Source organism: Aethalodelphis obliquidens, unplaced genomic scaffold (assembly GCF_003676395.1).
Source record: "Aethalodelphis obliquidens isolate GAN/ISIS:26980383/991018 unplaced genomic scaffold, ASM367639v1 scaffold13, whole genome shotgun sequence".
NCBI classification, from domain to species: Eukaryota; Metazoa; Chordata; class Mammalia; order Artiodactyla; family Delphinidae; genus Aethalodelphis; species Aethalodelphis obliquidens.
In genome coordinates, this window is record NW_020837957.1 from 3,822,203 (window position 1) to 3,843,195 (window position 20,993).

A 20,993-nucleotide genomic window follows, 5' to 3' on the forward strand; every position below is an offset into this window, starting at 1 on the left:
TACATATATAATAACTTATTTAATTCTCACAACACCCTATTTTGCAGGTGAAGAAAGTGAGCCATAGAGAGGTTGCCTAATGTCTCATAGTTAGTAATAGTGCAACTGAGAAACAAACCAACACTGGCTCCAAAAGCTGTGCTCTTAACTACAATAGCATATGTCTCTCTCTAAGACAGACGAAAATTAGTATTACAAGAAAAGTACGTGTAGTCATGAAACAGAGGAAGTTAATATTAATAAAACCCAGAGCGTAGCAGTAGGAAGCAGCATTTTTGCTTCCTAGAAAAGCATTCATTGTTGAGAGCAGACCTACACTCAATTCTAAGACCCACAGAGTTCTGATCTTCAATTATCCTATAAAATTGTAATGTGCTAGTTTTGTCACTAGATGGTGCTCGTTCCACGGTTCTGAATATCTGGCCTCGTTCCTGAGAGGTATTGTCCTCTCTAGTGGTTTGGACAACTAAGAAGTACATCAGTTTTCATAACCAATCAAGTGTTTTGTTACATTCATGCATTTTATTATTAATGTACCAAATTATGATTTTAAAAATTTAGAAGGGTTTTATAAATAATCTGGCTATACTCAAATAGAAGTTTTTTTCTTTTGTTTCTTCAACTTGCTGTGAGTTATCTACGAATTATCTGATCATTTCTCTAGCAACTACTGTCTGATATACAGCATTAGCTTTTACAGCTCCAATTCTTTAAGGGACCCAGTGCTGGGGATCTGAAAATTCGTCCCTTGCCTCTGAGTGTTCTGCTCTCCTAAACTTCAAAATTTCATGATAATAGTCATTTTGACACCGAGCCCTCTCTTAATGTGTTTTTTTCTTTTAACCTGTGTTTAATCATTAGTTTGTACTAATGATTAGTAGCTTTTTAGTTTTAGTAGCTCCCCACTCATGCAACAATACATCAGCTTTAGGTACTACATATGTATGAGATTTGCTTGTATTATCTAACTTTTGTTGGACATGTAGACTCCAGAAATCCAGGAGCCATAGATGACCTACTTAAGTCTAACACTGTCATTTTATACCTAGCTCACCCTGATGTCTTCTGAACAATGTGAACTTCACAGCAGAAATCTGAACAAATAGAAAGATATTTCATCCATCTCCAAAAAATAGCTTGGGAAGGGGCAGTTCTTGTAATAGCTCGCCACCCTTCATTTATCACAACTACTCCTCTCTTAACAAGAGCCCTGAGGTTCTCCCTTTGACTCTCTCTCTCTATACACCCCACCCCAGGAAGCCACTCCCTGCCATTGCTTTAAGGGGCCCCACTGTTGTAGGTACCTCCTAAATCTCTAGCTCTAACCCCCATATTTCAGTCTTCCCACGTGCTGTTTCCACCAGGATATCAACGAATACCTTAAAACTCAACATGTGAGAAGGTGACACGTCTCCTCCAACTCCTCACTTTTTAACTTCTACTCACGACTTCACTATTTTCCCAGATACCCATTTTTAAAACTGAAAATAGTATTTCTTTATGACCCCTTATCCAATTCAATGCCAAGTCCTTGGCAAGACGTTCAGGGTCTATTCCATTTGTCTTTTCCTGTTTCTTCCTCTGCCTCACCGATGTCTTCTCATCCGAATGACGGCGATATCCCCCTAACCCATCTTCCTGGCTCTGTCCTCTCTTCCATCCATCTCTTGAATCCATAGCATTTTATTGGGTTGGCCCAAAAGTTTGTTCAGATTTTTCCATAATATGTTATGGAAAAACCTGGGACTTCCCTGGTGGCTCAGTTGTTAAGAATCCACCTGCCAATGCAGGGGACACGGGTTCCATCCCCGGTCTGGGAAGATCCCATGTGCCACGGAGCAACTAAGCCCGTGTGCCACAACTGCTGAGCCTGCACTCTAGAGCCTTCGAGCCACAACTACTGAGCCCGCGAGCCACAACTACTGAGGCCGCAAGCCACAACTACTGAAGCCTGTGTGCCTAGAGCCCGTGCTTCACAACAAGAGAAGCCACACAATGAGAAACCCGCACACTGCAACAAAGAGTAGCCCCCGCTCTCTGCAACTAGAGAAAACCCATGCAGCAGCAAAGACTCAACGCAGCCAAAAAAAAAAAAAAAAAAAAAAGCAGACAAACTTTTTGGTCAACCCAATACTTTCTAAAGCACTTTTCTGTTTGCCTTTCTCACTAGAAGCCTTCACTGGCTCATTTCTTTTACTGAGTTGAGCACCAGCTCCACAACCATTGTCCACAATGTCCATAACGTGGGTGTGGGGGGACCTTTGAGTCTTATCCCCTACAAATGTCTGTCACTGCTCAGCTCTAAACAGCCACCAAGCATCTCCATGTTGAGGACTTTCCCATTTCAATGCCTCGGTTCTTGCATTTTTCTCATTAGTAGCACCTACCATCCGTGCCTTTTAAAGCCTGCCCTTCAAGGTTCATCTCGAATACCACTCATTCAATCAAGCCTTTTCTACTATGTCTAATCTGTAATTATCACATCTCCTTTGCACCCCATTAAGTATCAATTGTTTGTATTTCTCATTCTGTATTTATAATATCTACTGCCGTGTTTTGGACGTTTTTCTGTCTCCTCAGTTTTAATTTGTGGGGATCATGAATTCTGTATAATTCAATCAACTATGCAGGGTCGTCATAAAACAGGAAACGTAATGTTTAAAAGCACAGATTTTTGGAATCAGTCTTAGTTCTTTCATTTATTAGCTGTGTGCTAGCTAAGCAGTTGCTTACCTGCTCTGAGCGTTGATATTACCTATAAAATGGGAATAAGAGTCATTGCCCCAGTTCTTGTTACAAGAATTAAATGAGATTTCATGCAGAGGCTGACAGATGGTAATCACTCAAAGAACGCTTACTCTTGTCAGTGTTCTTTTTATAGTCACTTAGTCACTGTACAAATCAGATGCACAGGAAGTTTAATGAAATTGAAGGGGGACTTCTAGCTAAAGACCAAGGTAGAAAGGAAAATATTGTATTAAATAATACCCCAAAGTAAAAGCCCATGCTGGAGAAGAGGCCCCCAAGGGGGTAGGTGTTATCCAACCCTGGATCCCTAGGCCTCACCTAATGCCTGGTACCGGGCAGGTGTTTAATAACCATTGGTTGCAGTCCCGTCGTTAGAGAATAAGGTGCCATATACGTGTGGTGATCGTGAAGACAGAGAAGATGATCAGACAGTGAAGGAAACTCACTGTCCGCCACCTTCTGTGCGACTGTTAGGATTTACACTGCGATACGAATTGGCCTGATTGTGCGTCTGCAGCTCAGGCCAGCCTGTCTTCTAACGGTTTTAATGGAGACCTTGCTGAATGCGGATTTAAGAAGAGGTATCAAAGCATGTGTCAGAGAGAGAGTGCACTTCTGAAAACACACTTTTGACTCTTCCTAAATACAGATTTATGTAACACTAGGTTCAGCTGAATCAGATCTTTGGGACAAAGTGAGAGACAATGATATAATAGTAGGTTCAGTCCCTACACTACACTCCCTTAAAAGCTTTTCCTTCGGTACTTTAAGAAAAAAGTTGTCTTAAAAACAAAAAGTAATGGGATTCCCAGACAGAAATCTGTGTTTAAATGGCATGAAGGCTGTGGTTCAAATCAACAAAAGCGAGGAAATCCAAAGTTAACCTTTATCCAGACTGTGACGCCATTTTTTCCAACTCTGTGTGTGCCTGTGAGCAGCCCTCCTTTTGAAGTTCCTGGCTCTGGCCACCAAAATCCACAAATTGCTCTGAATTACAGTACTCTGGGTCTGCTATTTAATGGGAAAATACCCTGAAGATCTATGCTTACTTGCAAGTGTTTTTATGTATAGCCACTGTACATCCAGGAGCCATGAACCTGGTGGGTTTTTTTCTTTCAAGTTCCTGAAATCCCCATCTGCACCTAAATCAGTCCTGCCTTATATCCAGGTGGAAGAATTTGTATAACATTTGTATTGCTAACACTGATGAAGTTTCATATTACAGCTTATATGACACAGTTATAATTCAAATGCATTTACAAAATGTTTCTTTTCTCTCTTTTCACCAGACATGGCGATGACTTGATTGTAACGCCTTTTGCCCAGGTATGTATCATGCTGACCTGCCTCCTTCTCGCTCCGTCTCTGGGTGTAGTTTCTAAGTATAGCCTCTAAACCTGCCCATTCCTCTCCTTTTGTTCCGAACCATTCCTAACAGTGGAAACATTTTACTTCTAGGTCCTTGCCAGCTTGCGAAGTGTGAGAAACAACTTCACCGTACTGACCAACCTCCACGGAACGCCCAACAAGTAAGCATGCACTTTTTGTGGAGTTATAAATCCTTTCCATAAAGGCGAAACCCTGAACAGCACTAAAAAAACCCACAACCCAACACTCATGCATGGCATTTGCCCTCCTAGCTAGGTTAGGATACATGATAAAATTTAAAGCAGGATGGATCACCATAGTATTTTAGAACTGGTAAGATGTTAGAAATTAGTCCAGATCTTATTGTCTTTGTGCCTTTAACACTTAGTAGACAGGAGTTCAACAGATGAAAACATGAGATGGGTTTTTTTTTTTGTACCTTTGTATTTACTACTTGAAAGTGTGAAGATTCATCAGTAAAGACCGTAAATTCTATTAAAATTCTTTTGGAATAAACTATTAACGAGTTCAGAGAATTCAAACTTAAAATGACACGTACCAAAAGTGCAGGTCCAGGTTGCCTATTTTTTGATAATATATAAACAGGTTCATGTAATTTGATGATAAGAGTGGGATTATCTTCTCTTCTGCCCTCAACGAGCTACATAAGCTTGGCCATTTCAACTAACAGGGCTGAACATTGGTGTCCTCATCTGTTAAATGAGAGGTTTGAACTTAATAACACTGCAGTAATTTTCTCCTCCGAAATCATTTCAATCTGTGGGTCTAAGTGCTATGCAGTTCACTATCCAGCAATTTAAAACTCATCACAGGGATCAGAATGTCATAGAATCAATGATCCTGGGATGGTAGGGCCGGAGGAGAACTTTGAGAAATGACTCAGCCTCTTTGTTTTACAGAAGGAGAAAGCAGGCCCTCAGAAGTCCAGCAAGTTGCTAACAACCACACCATAGGCTAAAGATGCGCCAGGGCCAAATCCTAAATCTCCTGATTTTTCTCAGCTAGTGTTCACTATAGGACACCCTGTCTCTCCAGTCTTTGTGAAATTATTCATTGACCCTCTACTTTGCTTTTATCCAAATTTTTATTGCGTGGAGTTGTTAAAAGCGAGAGTGAACCCTGCTTTGAATGCTAACTTTTCCGTTCACTGTTGTATCCCTTTTCCCGGAGCTTCCTGTGAGAGAGTCCTGCATAGCCCCGTGGAGTTTTCCCATCGTTGGTCTCTCCTCCTCTAAACTGTTCTCCAAACGGCCACCAGAGTCCTCTTTCTCGCTTGCTGTTTGGCCATGTCACTCCCCAGCTTGAGGCACTTCAGTGGTTCACTCTGATCATTACGATAAAGTTTAAATGCGTGTGCTTGGCCCCAAGGCACCGCGTGATCCAGATCGAGGTACTTTGATTGATAGTTGATTGGGTTTATATCAGATGCAGTATACAGGAAAGCGAGAGGCTTGCCCAGCCTCATTTGCAGTGGTGCTCCCTGTTTATTGTTAAATAATTCACTCAACAAGTATTTATTTAGTGTACCATTCATCCACACGTATATGTGTGTACTTAACAAATATGTATTGGGCACCACCTTGTACCAGGCACTGGTGATGTAATAGTGACCAAAACAGACAATTCTCTGCCGTTTCAGGGTTTACATTCTGATGGGAAGTGCCAGGGACTACAGAGGTGTACAATCAGACCAGGTCTCTGGCCACATTAAATCCCATTCTAACAGTTGTGGCCTGGTTGTTCCCTGCATGTTCTACTCCATCCTAATTATGGACTTACTGTTCTCGTTTCCTAGTGTCTCTCTCCACCTGCCAGTGATTGCCTCACTGAATCCTGCTTGTCTTTTATAACACTCATTTGTGTTATCTTCACCAGGATGCTTCCCCTGACCCTGCCAAGCCTGGTTGAGCGCCCCCCAGTGGCCCCAGAGCGCTCTGCAAATCATGTATGGATCTCTGCCACGACCACTAGACTGTGTGTCCCCATAAGGACACTTGAAATTTACATTTACTTTTCCTTGACTTTCTAAGAATTAGCAGAATGCCTGACACATAGTGTGTGCTCCATAAGTATTCATCAAGCATATAAATCTCTGAATTACTCATTGTTAGAGAAAGACCACCAAATGTTTCGAAAATTATTTTTTCGGAAGTGATCCTTTCCATTTTTCCATCTTTTTTTCTTTACAGGATATGGCCTCTGGGGCCTTATTTATTGGCTTCATAACTCAATTCTACCAACGGAAAATTATGTGACTTGGGCAAGTTATTTCACCTCTCCAGAGCTCAGTTTCCCAATCTATAAGATAGGGTTGTTCTGAGGATGAAATGAGTTACTATTTGTAAAGCATTTATAACAGCATCTAGCTCATAGTAGTAGGTGCTCAATAAATGTGAGTTATTATGAGCGATAGTTACACTTCTCTTGCTGAATCCAGAAACAGTGTAATACTTTGGAGTTTTCACATCCCTTATCACAGTTATCATCACCGTAAATGATGTTTATGACCCACGTGTTGCCACCACACTATGAACAAGGAAGCAAAGCTCAGGGAGATTAAATGACTAGTGCAAAACAGCTCACTTCTGACGGGATGAGCAGAGCCAGTGTTGAAACATAGTATCCTGGTTCTTTTGCAGTGTTCTTTTGTAGGAAAACTCAGGTTTTTTCCTTCCTCTGTAGGGAAAAACCCAGTTCCTCCCTCCCGGGTTTGTCTTCCCAGTGAGTTTTCTTTACTAGTCACACAAAACACTTCACTTCTGACACATCTGGTCACCAAATACGTGGAGGTTTTCCCCTCACAACAGCAAGGAAATGTCCGACACCAGCTGGGTGTCCCACAGTTTAACTCAATCCTGATGCTATCTGACATAACATCAGATCCCACAGGTTAAGGGCTCAGTCCCACAAGATTGCCCACCACCTCCCTCCCCACTCCAGACACCAGTTGTAAGCTCAAGTTATCATCTTTGCTTGTGACCCACCAGCTATAAGATTCCAACGACACCCCCCTTAATTAATTTCATTCATTTGTTCGAGCAGCCCACAGAACCCAAGGAAACATGTACTCATGTTCACCAGTTCATTAAAAGATATGATAAAGGATACAGGTGAACAGCCAGATGAAGAGGGCAGAGTCTGAGAGGGTCCTGAGTGCAGGAGTTTCTTTCCCTTGGAGTTGGGGTGCATCACCCTCCTGGTGTGGATGTGTTTACCCGCCTAGAAGCTCTCTGAACCCTGTATTATTAGGATTTGCTGGGGGCTTCCTCACAGAGGCATGAGCAATTATTAACTCCGTTCCTAGCCCCTCTCCTAGGATGAGGGGTAGGGCTGAAAATTCTAAGCTTCTAATCATGGATTGTTGCTTCTGGGGACCAGCCCCTATCCAGGAGAAATCCAGGACCCCACCCAGAGTCACCTCATTAGAACAAAAGATGCTACTAGTGCACTTATTACTTAGGAAACTACAGGGGATTTTAGGAGTTCTGTGTCAGGAAGCAAGGGTAGAGAACAATATATGTCTGTTCTACTATCTCACATCTTTCCATTTACTATACCTATTCAGTCTTCTGGGTTATGGGACGAAATCTCTGAAGGCTTTGGAACAGAGTCATTCAGGAAGAACTCATGGAATAGCTGAAGGTCAGAGAGCCTGAGGCAGAGACATGAGCTAGGAGAGCGTTTCAGGAATTAAAATATGAAGAGTGAAACCCTGGACCAAGATGATGGAGGTAGGAATTGAGGAGGAAGAGATGAATAAGGATACATTCCCAAGGCTTCTTTAACATAGCCCGGCTCAAGGCCACTACACTGCACAGCTCCAGGGAGAAGGGGCGCCAGTGGTGATGTGTCAGGGCGTTTTCAGTTACTGGTTTGTTGGCATGGGCTCGGAGGTCCTTCCTCTGTTAAAGCATTGGGGACTTAAGCCTAACCCTGCTTATTATAGGCTATCAGCTGAAGCTACCTTCCCGAGATCAGATTTTTCCATAGCCTTGGGGGTTTTGAACCACATAAACCTCCATCGTTACCATATACAGAGTGCCCTAAGACCATAGTTGCCATATAGAGAGCTCACCCAGAGCCAATTCTCACACTCTGACTGAGGACCACCCTCCAAATTATGGCTGTTTGTGTCACCTCTGGTCCAAACCACACTCAGCAAACAGAATAGACCAGCAGTAGAATAGTTGCATCTAACGATCATTCCCAAATCCATACCCATATTTGTACAGAGTTGATCCTCCTACTGAGTTCAAGTACCTCCTTAAAACCAACATGTCCACCACCAGAGCTTCACCAAAGGGAGTGGAGCTTGCCTTGGTCTAGTTCGGGCTGAGAAGTGAATGATGGAGCCGCCTGGCAGGGGCAGGTTGGAAAACTGAGGGTCCATTTAATGCACTTTATTCTATCCCTAGATAGTCAATACCCTCAAACAAATAAAAACAACTGAAGACAAGAATATCTGTCAGGAATGGATCCACCATGCTAAGAGCATTCCCCCTCCCACCCCAACCCAGATATTCACTTATCTCGACAACTGAAACTATAAGGTTCATGGAACTCAGACGTTGTTCTCTGGGATATTTGACTTGGGTTCCAAAGTTCTACTCCTTGCCTTGAATGTAACATTTAAGCAATAATTATGTCCTTGGAATGGTTTTCATGAGACATTTGGATAATGTGTTGTTTTTATATGAAAAGGAACTCCCACATAGAACTATAATTCTCATAAGGCAAGATTTCCTTTATCTTTTGGCTCTTTGCTCAGCAAAAGCAGTTCATTGTCTGTCTGAGCTTTACCACCCAAAGGGTGAAAATCTCAGAGTTCCTATTGAGGTGATTTCCTTGCACTTCCTTGAAATGTTCTATTGAAGGATGCTTGATTGGGCTTGTATTTCTTGGCTTCAGATTAAAACCTATATATCCTTTGTCCCAGGAATTTTGAAACTGTAGCTTTCATTTAGAGTTGTTAATTCAGATAAGCATTCCCTAAAGCATTTACTGACTTTAAACAGATTGATGGAGAAATCACATGTAAATAAGAGTACCTACATTCATCAGACTGATAACCAGGGAATCGAGCTGGGAGCAAAGAGCTGTCCCCATCATCCAACTTTGTCACTAACATCACACACATCACCGGTGGCTACCGGGAGATCACGTAACATCACTGTATTCACATTCTTCCGAGGTATAATTAAATGAACATGTATGAAATCTTTGAGAAAGAATTAATAACCACTCGATTTTTTTTTTCAGTCTTTCATTGCCTTGTGTTCTTTGGCATGGGATTTAAATTAGCTGAGAATAATAAAAATCTTGAGCATTCAGAGCTGGACAGAACCTAGCCAAATTTCCTCAGAGTGAGGGAGGAAATATATGTAAAACCTCTCACACAGGAGCTGGCACTCTGTAAATTAGCAGAAAATGTTAGTTGCTGCCTGTTCTCCCCAGGTGAGGAAGAAACTGAGAAGTTCAGTGAGTTGCCCAGGGCTATAGGGTTAGAAGGTGCCAGAACCAGGATTAGAATTCCTGTCTTCTTATTCATAGTCCAGCTCTTTTTCCACTGTGTTATTCAGGGCTGGAAAGTATTAACTGCTGTGGCCATATTATCCTCCCTATTAATATCACCATCTTTACAACCCAGGCGTAGAACTTATGATTCTTCTGTAAGTTAGGGACCTTTGGACTCGTAATGGGCAACCAGTGCCATTTTCTTCCGGCACTCATCCCAGTTTTCTAATTGGTGCTCTCATGCCCCACAAGCAATAATGCAGCCTCCGGATGTCATTCATTCATTTCAAATGTATCGAGCTTCTTCTTTGCACCAGCTCTTGAGAAAAAGTGATGAACCTTTATAAACGTACTCCTTGCCTTTCCAAAACTTACACACACAGATGCTCACCCGAATTAACAACTCTAAATAAAAGTTATATTTTCAAAATAACTCCTGGGACAGAGGAGTTTATGTAAATTGTGTAATTTTTTAGAAGCCATTGGGAGGATCAGGTGCTATGTGTCGCTGTGCCGTTAAGAAAGCAGAGATTTCCAATATTGAGGGTCTCTTGGTTCTATACCTCTTTTCACAGAAGTCTTGTTTGGAACTCAGGAAGATAGTTAAAATAAAAGTATTTAAAAAATATATTATCAGTCTAATCAACAGCTATTGACTACCTATATCGTACCAAATACTTTGCCAATTACAAGGTTACAAAGATGAATGAGATTCAATCTTTGTTTAAATTTCTCACAGCCTAGTTGAGACAGACAAGAGAACGGGAATTGTAATGCAGTAAGAGCAGCGCTAGGGTGGGGCATAGGAAAGTATAGGTAGCCCAGTGACTAGTCACAGGAGGGAAGGATCCTCTGAGGTGAGGCCGAGTGCAGTCCTAGAACATGTGAAGGAGTTTGCCGCTTAAAGAGGAGAAAAGTGGTCAGATGAGCAAAATATGTTCAAGGGGTCCAGCAACACAAACATATTCTGAGTTTGAGGAACAGTGAGGAGTATGTAAAACCAAGACTATAGAGGAAAAGGAAACCAGATAAAACATTCATATGGTATTTGGCTTCTCAGATCATTTTCACATCAATGGTTCATTCAATCGACAGTTTACCAATATGTATGTAGTTCCTACTTCATGCGAGGCAAGTTGGGAGGTCCTGCAGAGGGCACATGAAAGGGGTCAGAACTGGAGCCCATCATCAATGGGTCATTGATGAGGGGAGGGGATAGTCCATGGCCATATGAGTTGTAACATGAGGGAATAACCCTGAAGGTACACTGCACGCTGCGCAGATGAAGCACGCTGCGCGATTAGAGGAGGAATCATTTTTTAGCTTCCTTTTCGGGAAGGAAGAAATTTTCCTCTTTCCTTCTAGGTTCTTCTGGCTGGTCTAAGAATTAAGTGGACATGAGACAGATTAGTAGGAGAAAGACAAACAGAAGTTTAATAGCATGTATACATGGGAGAGGCCCAGGAAAACTAAGTAACTGGACAAAGTGGCTGAAACCCTCACCTTATACACCATTTTCAGCTAAAGACCAAAGAGGATATTGTGGGGTAGGGGTTTGGGACTTGAAAAGGAAGGAAGGCAATTGACGTGGAAGTGGAAAAGCAAATGTTTGGTAAATAAATGTTTGCTGGACCATGTGGAGACAGACAATGGCACACAGAATGGAATTTTAACAAACAGACTTTGCTGGGTTCCTCCCTGTCTACCATACCTAGTTCATACTATACTTATCTGTGGTCAGAGCTCCCTTCCTCTATTTACATTCTTTTAGGCTATTAAAGGTCAAAGTTTCTTCCTCGGTCTTTCGGGCCTTTTCAGCTTGAAATAATCTGTATGCCAAGAGCATTTTGGGTAGCAAGTTCTCCTCCCTACAACAACATTCTTTGGAGAAGATGGCATTTGACCTTTGAAGGTATGATTCTGATAATGGGGTTTTTTTTCCCCCACACATCCAAGCAATTCTCTGACACCACCTGGGTGTCCTATAATTCAATTCAGTTCTGACATTAATAACTTGGAGATAGCGTCAGATCCCGCCGGCTAAGTGCTCAATCCTACAAGACTGCCCCTCCCCCGCACACCCCTCTCCCACTACACACACTGGGGACACCAGTGGGAAGCCCAGGCTCTTGCCGGGGCTTCTGACCCACTGGCTAGAGGTTGGAGCTTCCCACAAGCCCTTCCTTGGGTTCAATGAACTTGCTAGAGGGGCTCACAGAACCCAGAGAAACATTTTACTTGCTAGATCACTGGTTCACTATAAAAGGATATGACTCAGGAACAACCAGATGGAAGAGATGCAGAGAACAAAGAGGGTGCCGGGGGAGGGAGCGCAGAGCTTTCCCGCTCTCCAAGTGCATCCCTCTCTCTGAATCTCCACGTGTTCACCAACCCAGTCTTTTTGAGTTTTTACGAAGGCTTTGTTACAAAGGCATGATTGATGAAATCATTGGCCATTGGTGACTGAACGCCATCTCCAGGCTCTCTCCCCTCCCCGGAGGTTCAGGGTGGGCCTAAGGCTCAAACTCTCTAGTCACAAGGTTGCGACCCCTGGCAACCCCCTCCTTAGGTTACGTAGTTGCTGGTCCAAAAGTCACCTCATTAACATAGCAAAAGACACCTTGACTGCTTTCCTCACTTAGGAAGCTCCATGGATTTTAGGAGCTCTGTGCCAAAAATGGAGCCAAAGGCCAAATATATATGGATATTTCTTACCATAACTGGCAACGTTATAGAATGGAGGTGATACTGAAATGTGCAGATTTGTGAGAGGAAAGCTTCCTTCACAGAAGCACGGCCTGAGCAGCGTCCGGAAAGGAAGAGCACATGTTCAAGAAAAAGGAAGTGATCAAGTGTGGCCTTGGCAAAGTATGACTTAGTTCTTTCTCTCATTCCTTCATTCATTCTTCCATGCAATAAGTATTTACTGAGTGGTTGACATATACAAGCATATGTTGAGGCCAGAGAGCAGACTTTGAATGCCAGGCTAAGGCGTTTGGAATTTAATCTCTTAATTATTTCTGAAAAACAGCCCTCAGCATTAGTGCAGGTGTTATCAGCAGATGGGATAGTACAAAGAAAATGCACTTTGGATGCAGAAAGACTGAGCTTTGAATCCTGACCTTGCTCTTATGAGCCATGTGTGCTTCAGCATATTTCTTAACTTCTCTGAGCTTCAGTTTCCTTATCCTTAAAGTGAGATGATGATACTCTCAATGGAAGCTAAGAAGTACCAGCACAGTGCCTAGCAGCACAGTGCCTAGCAGAGAAAAGCACGCATTGGATGGCAACTTCCCTTTGCTTGTCACCGCAGGAGAGCAGAATGTGTGATCCCAAAATATGCCACTTTGGCACGTGGATTATTTCAAGCTGAAGGCAATCAAGACCCAGCAGATTCAAGATAAACTTTTACCTCTCCTTCAACTACCTCAAATAATTGTAGTTGGGGGCCTGGCTGAAAGAGCGACAGAGCTAATATCAGAGATAACTTTTATCTGAATGACCCAGCTGTATGGCAGAGCAAACGTCTAATTACAAATCATCTGCGCTTCTCATTGTCTGGTGAACGACCCTCCGAAACTTTGAAGCCCTAGGCTCCTGTTCCATTCCTTAGCTCAGGATGACAGATAAGTCCCAACTTACCTGTCGCGACTTGCCCTTGGGTCTTATGTTCTTATGGGGCTCCCTTAAGTATGTAGTTAAATTTGTTTGTCACCTGTTCATCTGTCTTATGTCAATTTAATTAATAGGCCAGCCAAAAGAACTTAGAAGGGTAGATAAAATTTCCTCCCCTACATCATACATAAAAATTTCATGCCACAGAGAGTTTAAAAGTACCTTGCCTAGAATCACCCAGCTAGTAAATGAGCGATAAATATGAACCTGTCCATCAGACCCTGCAACAATAAGCTATGTTTACCTTGAAGCTATATTACACCTAAGGGACCAAAAATGGACTTGGAATACTTTAAATCTAGGAAAGTAATTTTGTGGCCACACCAGTAGGGAAACCCTTCCTTTTCAACCCCTTTGCAGGCCATTTAGAACTTGGCTTCCTTCCCAACCTTGCCTGTGCATCAGAATTCACAGAGCAATAGTAAAGTTACAGATTCTCATGCCTTGTCCCAGGCATGGGATACCCTGAAATAGACCCTCCAGGGATGGAGAAGGGAATCATATTCTCAATAGCTCCCCAAGTGATCAAACGGCGTCCATGTTTGAGACCCATTGGCCTGGAGTGTCACTCTCTTGCTCACTGCTAATATCCTGCTTGCTCTTTAGTGGGGCAGACAGCCCTCTATACCAATGGCTCTGCAATGTGGCCCCCAGGTCCACGTGGCATTGGTTAGAAATGCAAACTCTCAAGCCCACCCCAGGCAGACTGAATCAGAAACCCTGGAAGTAAGGTTCAGCAGTGTGTCTTAATAAACCCTGCAGGTGATTCTCTGCACCCTAAATTTTGAGGGCCACTGCTCTATCCTGTTTCTGGGAGGCTCTCTAGCAATGCACCCTGAATCCTGGAGAGTCTGGCAAAGCATGAGAAGGAGGGCAAGAGCAGCAAAGAAAATCAGGGTTTTGGGGGGAGGGGGTAAAAAAGATAAAGAAGGAAGAAAGAAAAACGAGAAAGAAAAGGAGAAGAAACCCTAATATTTGTGGAGCATGAGTTTGTTTGCTTGTTTCATTTGACTTGCTTTGTGATGTAGAGTAATGCTCAGTTTGACCATGAAAAGCCTTCTCCGTAAGTTAGGCCACCTAGATTGCTGTTCCTAATGGCTGTGTGACCTTGGGCGAGTGATTCCATCTCTCTGGGTCTCAGATTTCTGCGGTGGAAAAATGGGAGGCCTGGACTGATGAATCTCCAAGGGCTCCTCTGGCTGTAACTTTCTACAGCACCACCCAAAGGAGCTGGGATTCATGCTTGTATTTGGTGTCATTTCTGAGCAAGGGTATCATCTTTGGAGGGCCTCCTGGGGCAGGGAAACCTAAAGCAGAAGGACTGGTTAGGGACCTGGAGTAAATGACTTCCTTCCTGGAGTGCTGCAGCATCCGGGAGGCTATGCATAGGGAAATTCCAGGCCATCTGGATGTGAGAATTGCAGTCACCCACGAGTTACAGGAGCCCGCCTTCCAGAGATAGCATTATGTCACTAGGTAGCTCATTCTGACCTGGAAAACTTCTCAGTGATCATGGGGGTGGAGGGAGGGGTATTCATACAGAAACTCAGACCTTCCTTTCTCTCCCTCTCCACAGGAGGTCTCCAGCTGCCAGTCAGCCATCTGTCTCCAGAGTCAACCTGCCAGGTAAGCCGTGTCATGAGGCTTATCTCCATGTTTCCAAACAACAAATGTGTCTCTTTTCCAGAACCTTTTGTAGAATAATAGCATCTGTTTGCACATCACGGCCCTCCAAATAGGTAGGTCTCTTGGTGACTTTTTCCAAAGGCAGGCTGGAGCTTTACTTCACTCCATGTGAAACCAAATGAAAAGCAGTATGAAATAATTTTCCCATCCTGTGCATGCCTCGGCTTTCAGAATGTGATGGATGTGTGGTCATGCTGCTTCCCAGAACAAGAGCAGGAGTGCAACTATGACCTCAGCTTGCCGGCCCCAGTGAACTCCAGGAGAGCTAACCTCAGACGTCCCAGGTGCTCCCACATTGGCCTGAGGGCCCCATGGTGAATGTTAGTGGTTTTCCTCTTAGTGTCAACTATACATCCCAATTGAATCTACATCCTTTCCAGGTGTGAAACCAAAGGCTCTTTCCAGGTCACAAATCATTTCTTTTGGAGGTCATCCAACTTTGTTCCTCAAAGGTGTTTTTTGTAAGAGAAACCTAACCTCTCATTTTTTTTAGTACTGTGCATACGCTTTTCATGTGGAGTTGAGAGCTGTGGAGAGGAAGGGCCACCTTGAAGGAACATCTTGGAGACATTGTTGGACATAAAATTCTTCTTGCCATAAGATGCAACCAGTTAGATGGCATTTTTGAAAGTGCAAAATGCAGTTTTTCCTCTTTAATCTGTCCCACTAGTATGGCAGTGGATTTGAGTAGAGCCACAGGACAAACAGTAAGATGAGCTCATGCTGAGATCATCTAACACCTAATGTTGCCTCATAGGTTTCTGTTTCCCTTTGCTTTATTCTTATGATCTTCCATGCTCGGATGTTGTGTTTTCTTGCTGATATGATGGCCATACATATAACAGAAATAATACAAAAGTCCAACTTTTAAAAGAAGAGAACAAAGGCAGTATGTTCCATTGGCTCACTGGCGTTTGAAGTATTAATGGTACATGCTTTAAAACATATGTTTGTGAGAAAATATTGAGAACAAGAATAAAAGTAAAAGGAAGATATTAAGCAAAGTCAAGTTTACCTCTAGAGCCCCATGATATGAAATAGAAGAAAATGGTACTCTATCCATGGACTTTAAAAATGTGGTGTGCTGATGTACTATGTCCTTTAGAAGTTTTATAAAATGAAATGAGATAACTAGAGTGTTTGAACATGTAACTGGTGTTACATGCTAGAGATCAAAGGGGGTGGTTTCGAAACTCCTGTCATATCATCATCTTGGCCCACTTGTGAGACACCATCACTACCATTTCTATTAGCCAAATTTACTAAGATGGTTTTGACAACAAACCGAATATTTAAGCTATGTTTTCTTTTTCATGTAATAAATACTGACAAACAGCAGGAGAATATGTGATATTTATGGTTCTATAAATTAGCTCATTAGCCAAAGATGCTGTTGGAAAGATCATGTTGTGATTATTGGCACAGTAACTACAGCTTGGCAAGTACAGAGTCTTTTGCTAAATTCTTTTAAAACAATGGAGCAAAGAAATGACAATACCACTCAGGCAATTTGTTTTTGTCTGTCTTTGTGGCAAACTACAAAAATTCTGACTTTTCATTGAGCAGAGAATGTAGCGATACCGATTATTACATAATTATAGGTTTCAAAACCTTCTTAATGCTTAACCACAGTCAGAAAAGGAAGGAGGACACACACATCCTGTGTTTTGTTTTTATTATCAGCTTAAATAAGTCAGGCAGATTTTTCCTGTTATTTTAATATTTATCAGCATATGACAAAGAGGTGTGTTTAAATAGAAACTTTAAAGGGGAATGAAAAATAAGTGGCTCACAGCACACACAAAAAATGAAAGCTGCAGTGCTGCTTTAAAAAATGATATAGCGTGATAATGAGATCAGGTTTTCATTTATTAGCACTGATGCTGAACTCATGTATTTCAATTGAAATCTAAGATAAAAGATACAAGAAACCACAATAATTTAAACAGATTTAACAACAACCCAGTTTGTTGGGAAAGCCTGGCTGACTTAGGTTACTGTATTCTTGTATAAAAATCAAGTTTAAGAGAGAGATAGAGAAAAGCCAGAGGAAAGATATTTTTTTCTTTTTAAAATGCATCTAAATGAAGGAAATGCAATTCATTTTAAAAGTTAGTTGTCAAAAACCGTGGTTAAATTGGTACATTTGCTCTTACAAATTGATCATTAACTGAAAAATTCATAGGGGAAGTCAAAGCAAATCTCTCAGTCTGCAGTACCTTTCTCCTCACGGTTTAACCAAGCTTATTGTTTTTAGCTCTCATGCTACAATACAGATTTCCCTCTTCTGCAAAGGCATCCAGATTTTTTTTAAAAAATCAATGTAACTGCTCCCTTTTTTGTGCTATGGAGAGAATTCCATTCTAGGATATACTCCAATTTGTGGCTTATATGTTTCCTCCATTGGAGCTCCTTGAAGCCTGGGACTGTCTATACCTTATTCCTCTCTTTATCATTTAAGATACTCTTGCACAGTTATTTTCACATAGTAGGAAGATAGGTAAGTGTTGAATTGAGCAGGAGAACTGCATAAAGTTTAAGGACTTTATCTTAAGGAAAATGCTCATAAATTAAATTTTAATAATGAGTCAATATTTTACCTCCATGGCTGTGAAAAGCCATGCATGTTTTTACTGTTAAAAATCAGTTATTGCATTGAAATGGAAAGAAGTTCGAGACACATTCTATAACTGCACTCTCTAAATCTCTATATTAGTATGGTCACATAGATTTTGAACAAAAAAAGTTAAATCGAAAAAGTTTATACTTTAAATAGGAAAGCCAGAGTAAAGTAATAGAGGATTTAAAACCCAGAAAATATAGCAATGTGGAAGTCATATGCTCCCACATTAAGGAGGAAATGTAGTAAATCCTACTGGGGGTGTTGAAAATGTCAATGCTGTGGAGTTTAATGAGCACCTCGATTTTTATCACATTTTGCCTTTTCCCAAGCATGAATTCCAGGCCTTCTCTACATGATATGTAAGGATTGGAACAGAAGGGAAAAAAAAAAAGAATTGAAAAAAGAACACTCCAAACAAGGCAGGAACTTGATAATGTATCGAGGAACTTGGGTTCTGTCATCTATACACATTCAAACTGGAAAATTGAAGTAATTCTCAGGATTTCAGGCCCCCAAATTATTTTCAACAGAAAAAAAAAGATAATTGAGGAAAATCACTGTGTGTGTGTGTGTGTGTGTGTGTGTACATGATTGAGTGTGTGCATATGTATGTTGTGTGTGTGTGTGTGTGTGTGTGTGTGTGTAGGGTAATTGTCCCACTTTTCCCACCCAAACCATCCCTTGCTTTTGCATGCATTTCAGTAGTGATCATGGGTATGTCATGAAAGTAAGAATTTACTGAAAAGATAAATTATCAAGTGTTCACTGCCTTTACGAAATGATCGTTTGCTTTGCAAAGGATTAGAGAAGTATTCCTTTTAATGACCAGCACTTCTGATTACTATAAACGTGACTTGATTTTTAATAATATGTATCATATATGGAACATTTTAGCAGCCAAATCAATGTGTAAGGTGGAATATTCTACACTAATTTTCTTCTTCCAAAGTTTACTAATAAACGTATTGAGCAAGAACATCACCCATGTAACAGACAAGATGTTTTGAAGAACAACCCCCAAGGCCATGGGTCATCGGAAATGACAGCAAACCATGTCACAAAGATGACTAGAGCATTGCCTTGAGGACTTCAGGCTAGACTGCTGCAGACCCGAAGTGTCTCCCAGCCTGGGTATGCACAGCCTCAGCTCATGATGGTTTTCAACACCAGTCAATTAGCTGTATTTCAGGAAAAGCCTGTGTATGGAGAAATAGGATGAGACAATACAGGGCTTTCCAGTAAGTCTGAAATAGCTGGGCCTAAGTGAGAAACAGACTTAATTAATATTTTTTAGTGCTCATGGGAATCCGTTTCTTCTAATATGTGTCCTCTAGGTCATTCTGGGGAGGAAATGGCTTTTTACCGGTTGATAAAACAGAAGAGACTTTCTCCTAAGAAGCCTGTTTCTCAGTATGAGTTCCTCCCATGTCTTTGCTTGATTATGAATATTCCCCTGGAGGTTCATGTGTGTGTGTCAGATGCAGGGTCTATTTGAGGAGTAGACAAGAGGCTCAGTGAGTTACCTTGGATCTTAAGAAATTCGGGAAGTCATGACCTTGATTCAGTTTTCATTCTTTGCCAGAGCAGCCAGAGCCTAGGCTGAGAGATGGGCTGTGCGTGCACCAGTAAAGGGCTCTCTGAGAATGACAGCAATGGCCTGAGAGCTGATCTGAGTCAGATGACTGGAAATGAAGCCCAGCTCAAGCAGAACGTTTTCTCGCTTTCCACATTAAGCAAGAACTGTCAAGCAGGGTTACAACACTTACAGCAAATACTAATAAAATCAATCTTGTTACCAAAGGCTATGGCCACTCATGAAAAGGGAGAAATTGGAGGGAATTACAAACTAAAAGGAAGGAAGGAAGGAAGGAGAAAGAAAGAGAAAGAAAGAAAGAAAGATAAAGAAAAAAGAAAGAAAAATAAAAAGGGAGAGAGAGGGAGGAAAGGAAAAAAAGAAAAAAACAAAAATATCAGATATTCTTTTTCTTTGTTCTGAATGCTGTGTGGCCTGAATTATTGGGATAATTGCCTTAATTATTCACCTTGAGTATTTAGGCAGTCTGCATACAGGACGATAGGGCAGATGCACTAGAAAAGTCCTAGTCATTCGGAGAATAATTTCACAAATGGTTGTCTTATAAGAATGGCTTTTGTCTAAATTAGCCCTCCTGTTGGAAGTTTACCTCAGAGCATCAACATTAAGCTGTTTATATGGATTTGCAATTATTCCATATGCGTCTAAAATTAGGTAAGTGTAAGTTGCAAAAAAAAACATTGACAAGTCAACTAAAGTGTGAATAGTTAAAATGTTACCCTTGAGCAAACGTCACCAAAAATAATACCCTGCTCATTAACTGCTATTCCACTATTTGGAAATTAATTTCTAAATTTAGTGTGAATGTTTCTTAGTATTAAATGGAACTGATGAGACCCTTAACATCTCAACTCTCACTTGCTGCCTAAAGACTGGAGTTCATTCCGCCTTGATTCCACTTCGCGTTTTTTGTACTGCTGAGAAACACCATCCACCCACCCCCCTGAAAGTTGGAATCATGCATGTTAGTAAGTATTTCAGTTATGCTATTGACGTCAATGGAGTCATTAAATAGATTGCTGGCCCTCCCAGAAGCAAATCACTGCCAGGGACCTAGATACAGACACGTTTTTTACAAAGACAACCATCAGGTTTTGCTATAGCAGTGAGCCAGAGAAAGGGAAAAGTTTATACTGTAGCAGACCTATCTCCAAACACAGTTTCTTTCTTTTTTTTGCCTCTTAGTTCCGGCCTTTCTTCCTCTTTGGTTACAGTAAGCTCAGACAAAGCTTAGATATTGTTGCCTGAGGGCTTTGTGTGCAAAAGCATCTCCTGTCATTGAGACCCTGAAGGGAGACACCCCACTTTTAAAAATGTGTCTCACCTTTAGCTCTGCACAGCCCATCCTGATGTTTATTTGGTGACATAAATTATCTAGGCAAATCACTATTGTCTACCCGTAAGACCGTGCTTGATAGTTCCCTGAATACAGTTTCCTGCACATGCACATGCACGCACACACACACACACACACACACAATTTTGCCCTGTCTGTTGCTTCTATGTGTCTTCTAGCCGCAGCCTGTCATCTATGACTCAACCTCTATGCAGCCAGCCGGCACTGTGCTGTGGCAGCACCGGGGCTCTAAAGCAAAGGTGGAGGACGAGGCTGGGAAAAAAAGCTTCCCTTGTCTCAGCTGCTTCATCCGCAGAGCCCCGCAGGAGGCTGCCCACGTGCCTGTGTCCTCCCAAACCCCAGCTGCTGCCAGCCTCAAGCCTGGTCATGCAGCTCCCAGGCGTGTCAGAGAGAGCCCTTCAGGAAAC

General features: G+C 41.9%; 1 protein-coding gene across 3 annotated transcripts in view; it reads left to right on the top strand.

The window, feature by feature from the left end:
* Positions 1-20,993, top strand: part of PDE4B (phosphodiesterase 4B) — a 593,994-nt gene that overhangs the window by 470,460 nt on the left and 102,541 nt on the right. For all 3 annotated transcript variants that reach the window (XM_027113997.1, XM_027113998.1, XM_027113999.1), the window contains 3 exons: positions 4,038-4,074; positions 4,207-4,277; positions 14,903-14,952. In XM_027113997.1, coding sequence (XP_026969798.1) covers positions 4,038-4,074; positions 4,207-4,277; positions 14,903-14,952 — 158 coding nt within the window. The remainder of the gene's footprint in view (positions 1-4,037; positions 4,075-4,206; positions 4,278-14,902; positions 14,953-20,993) is intronic.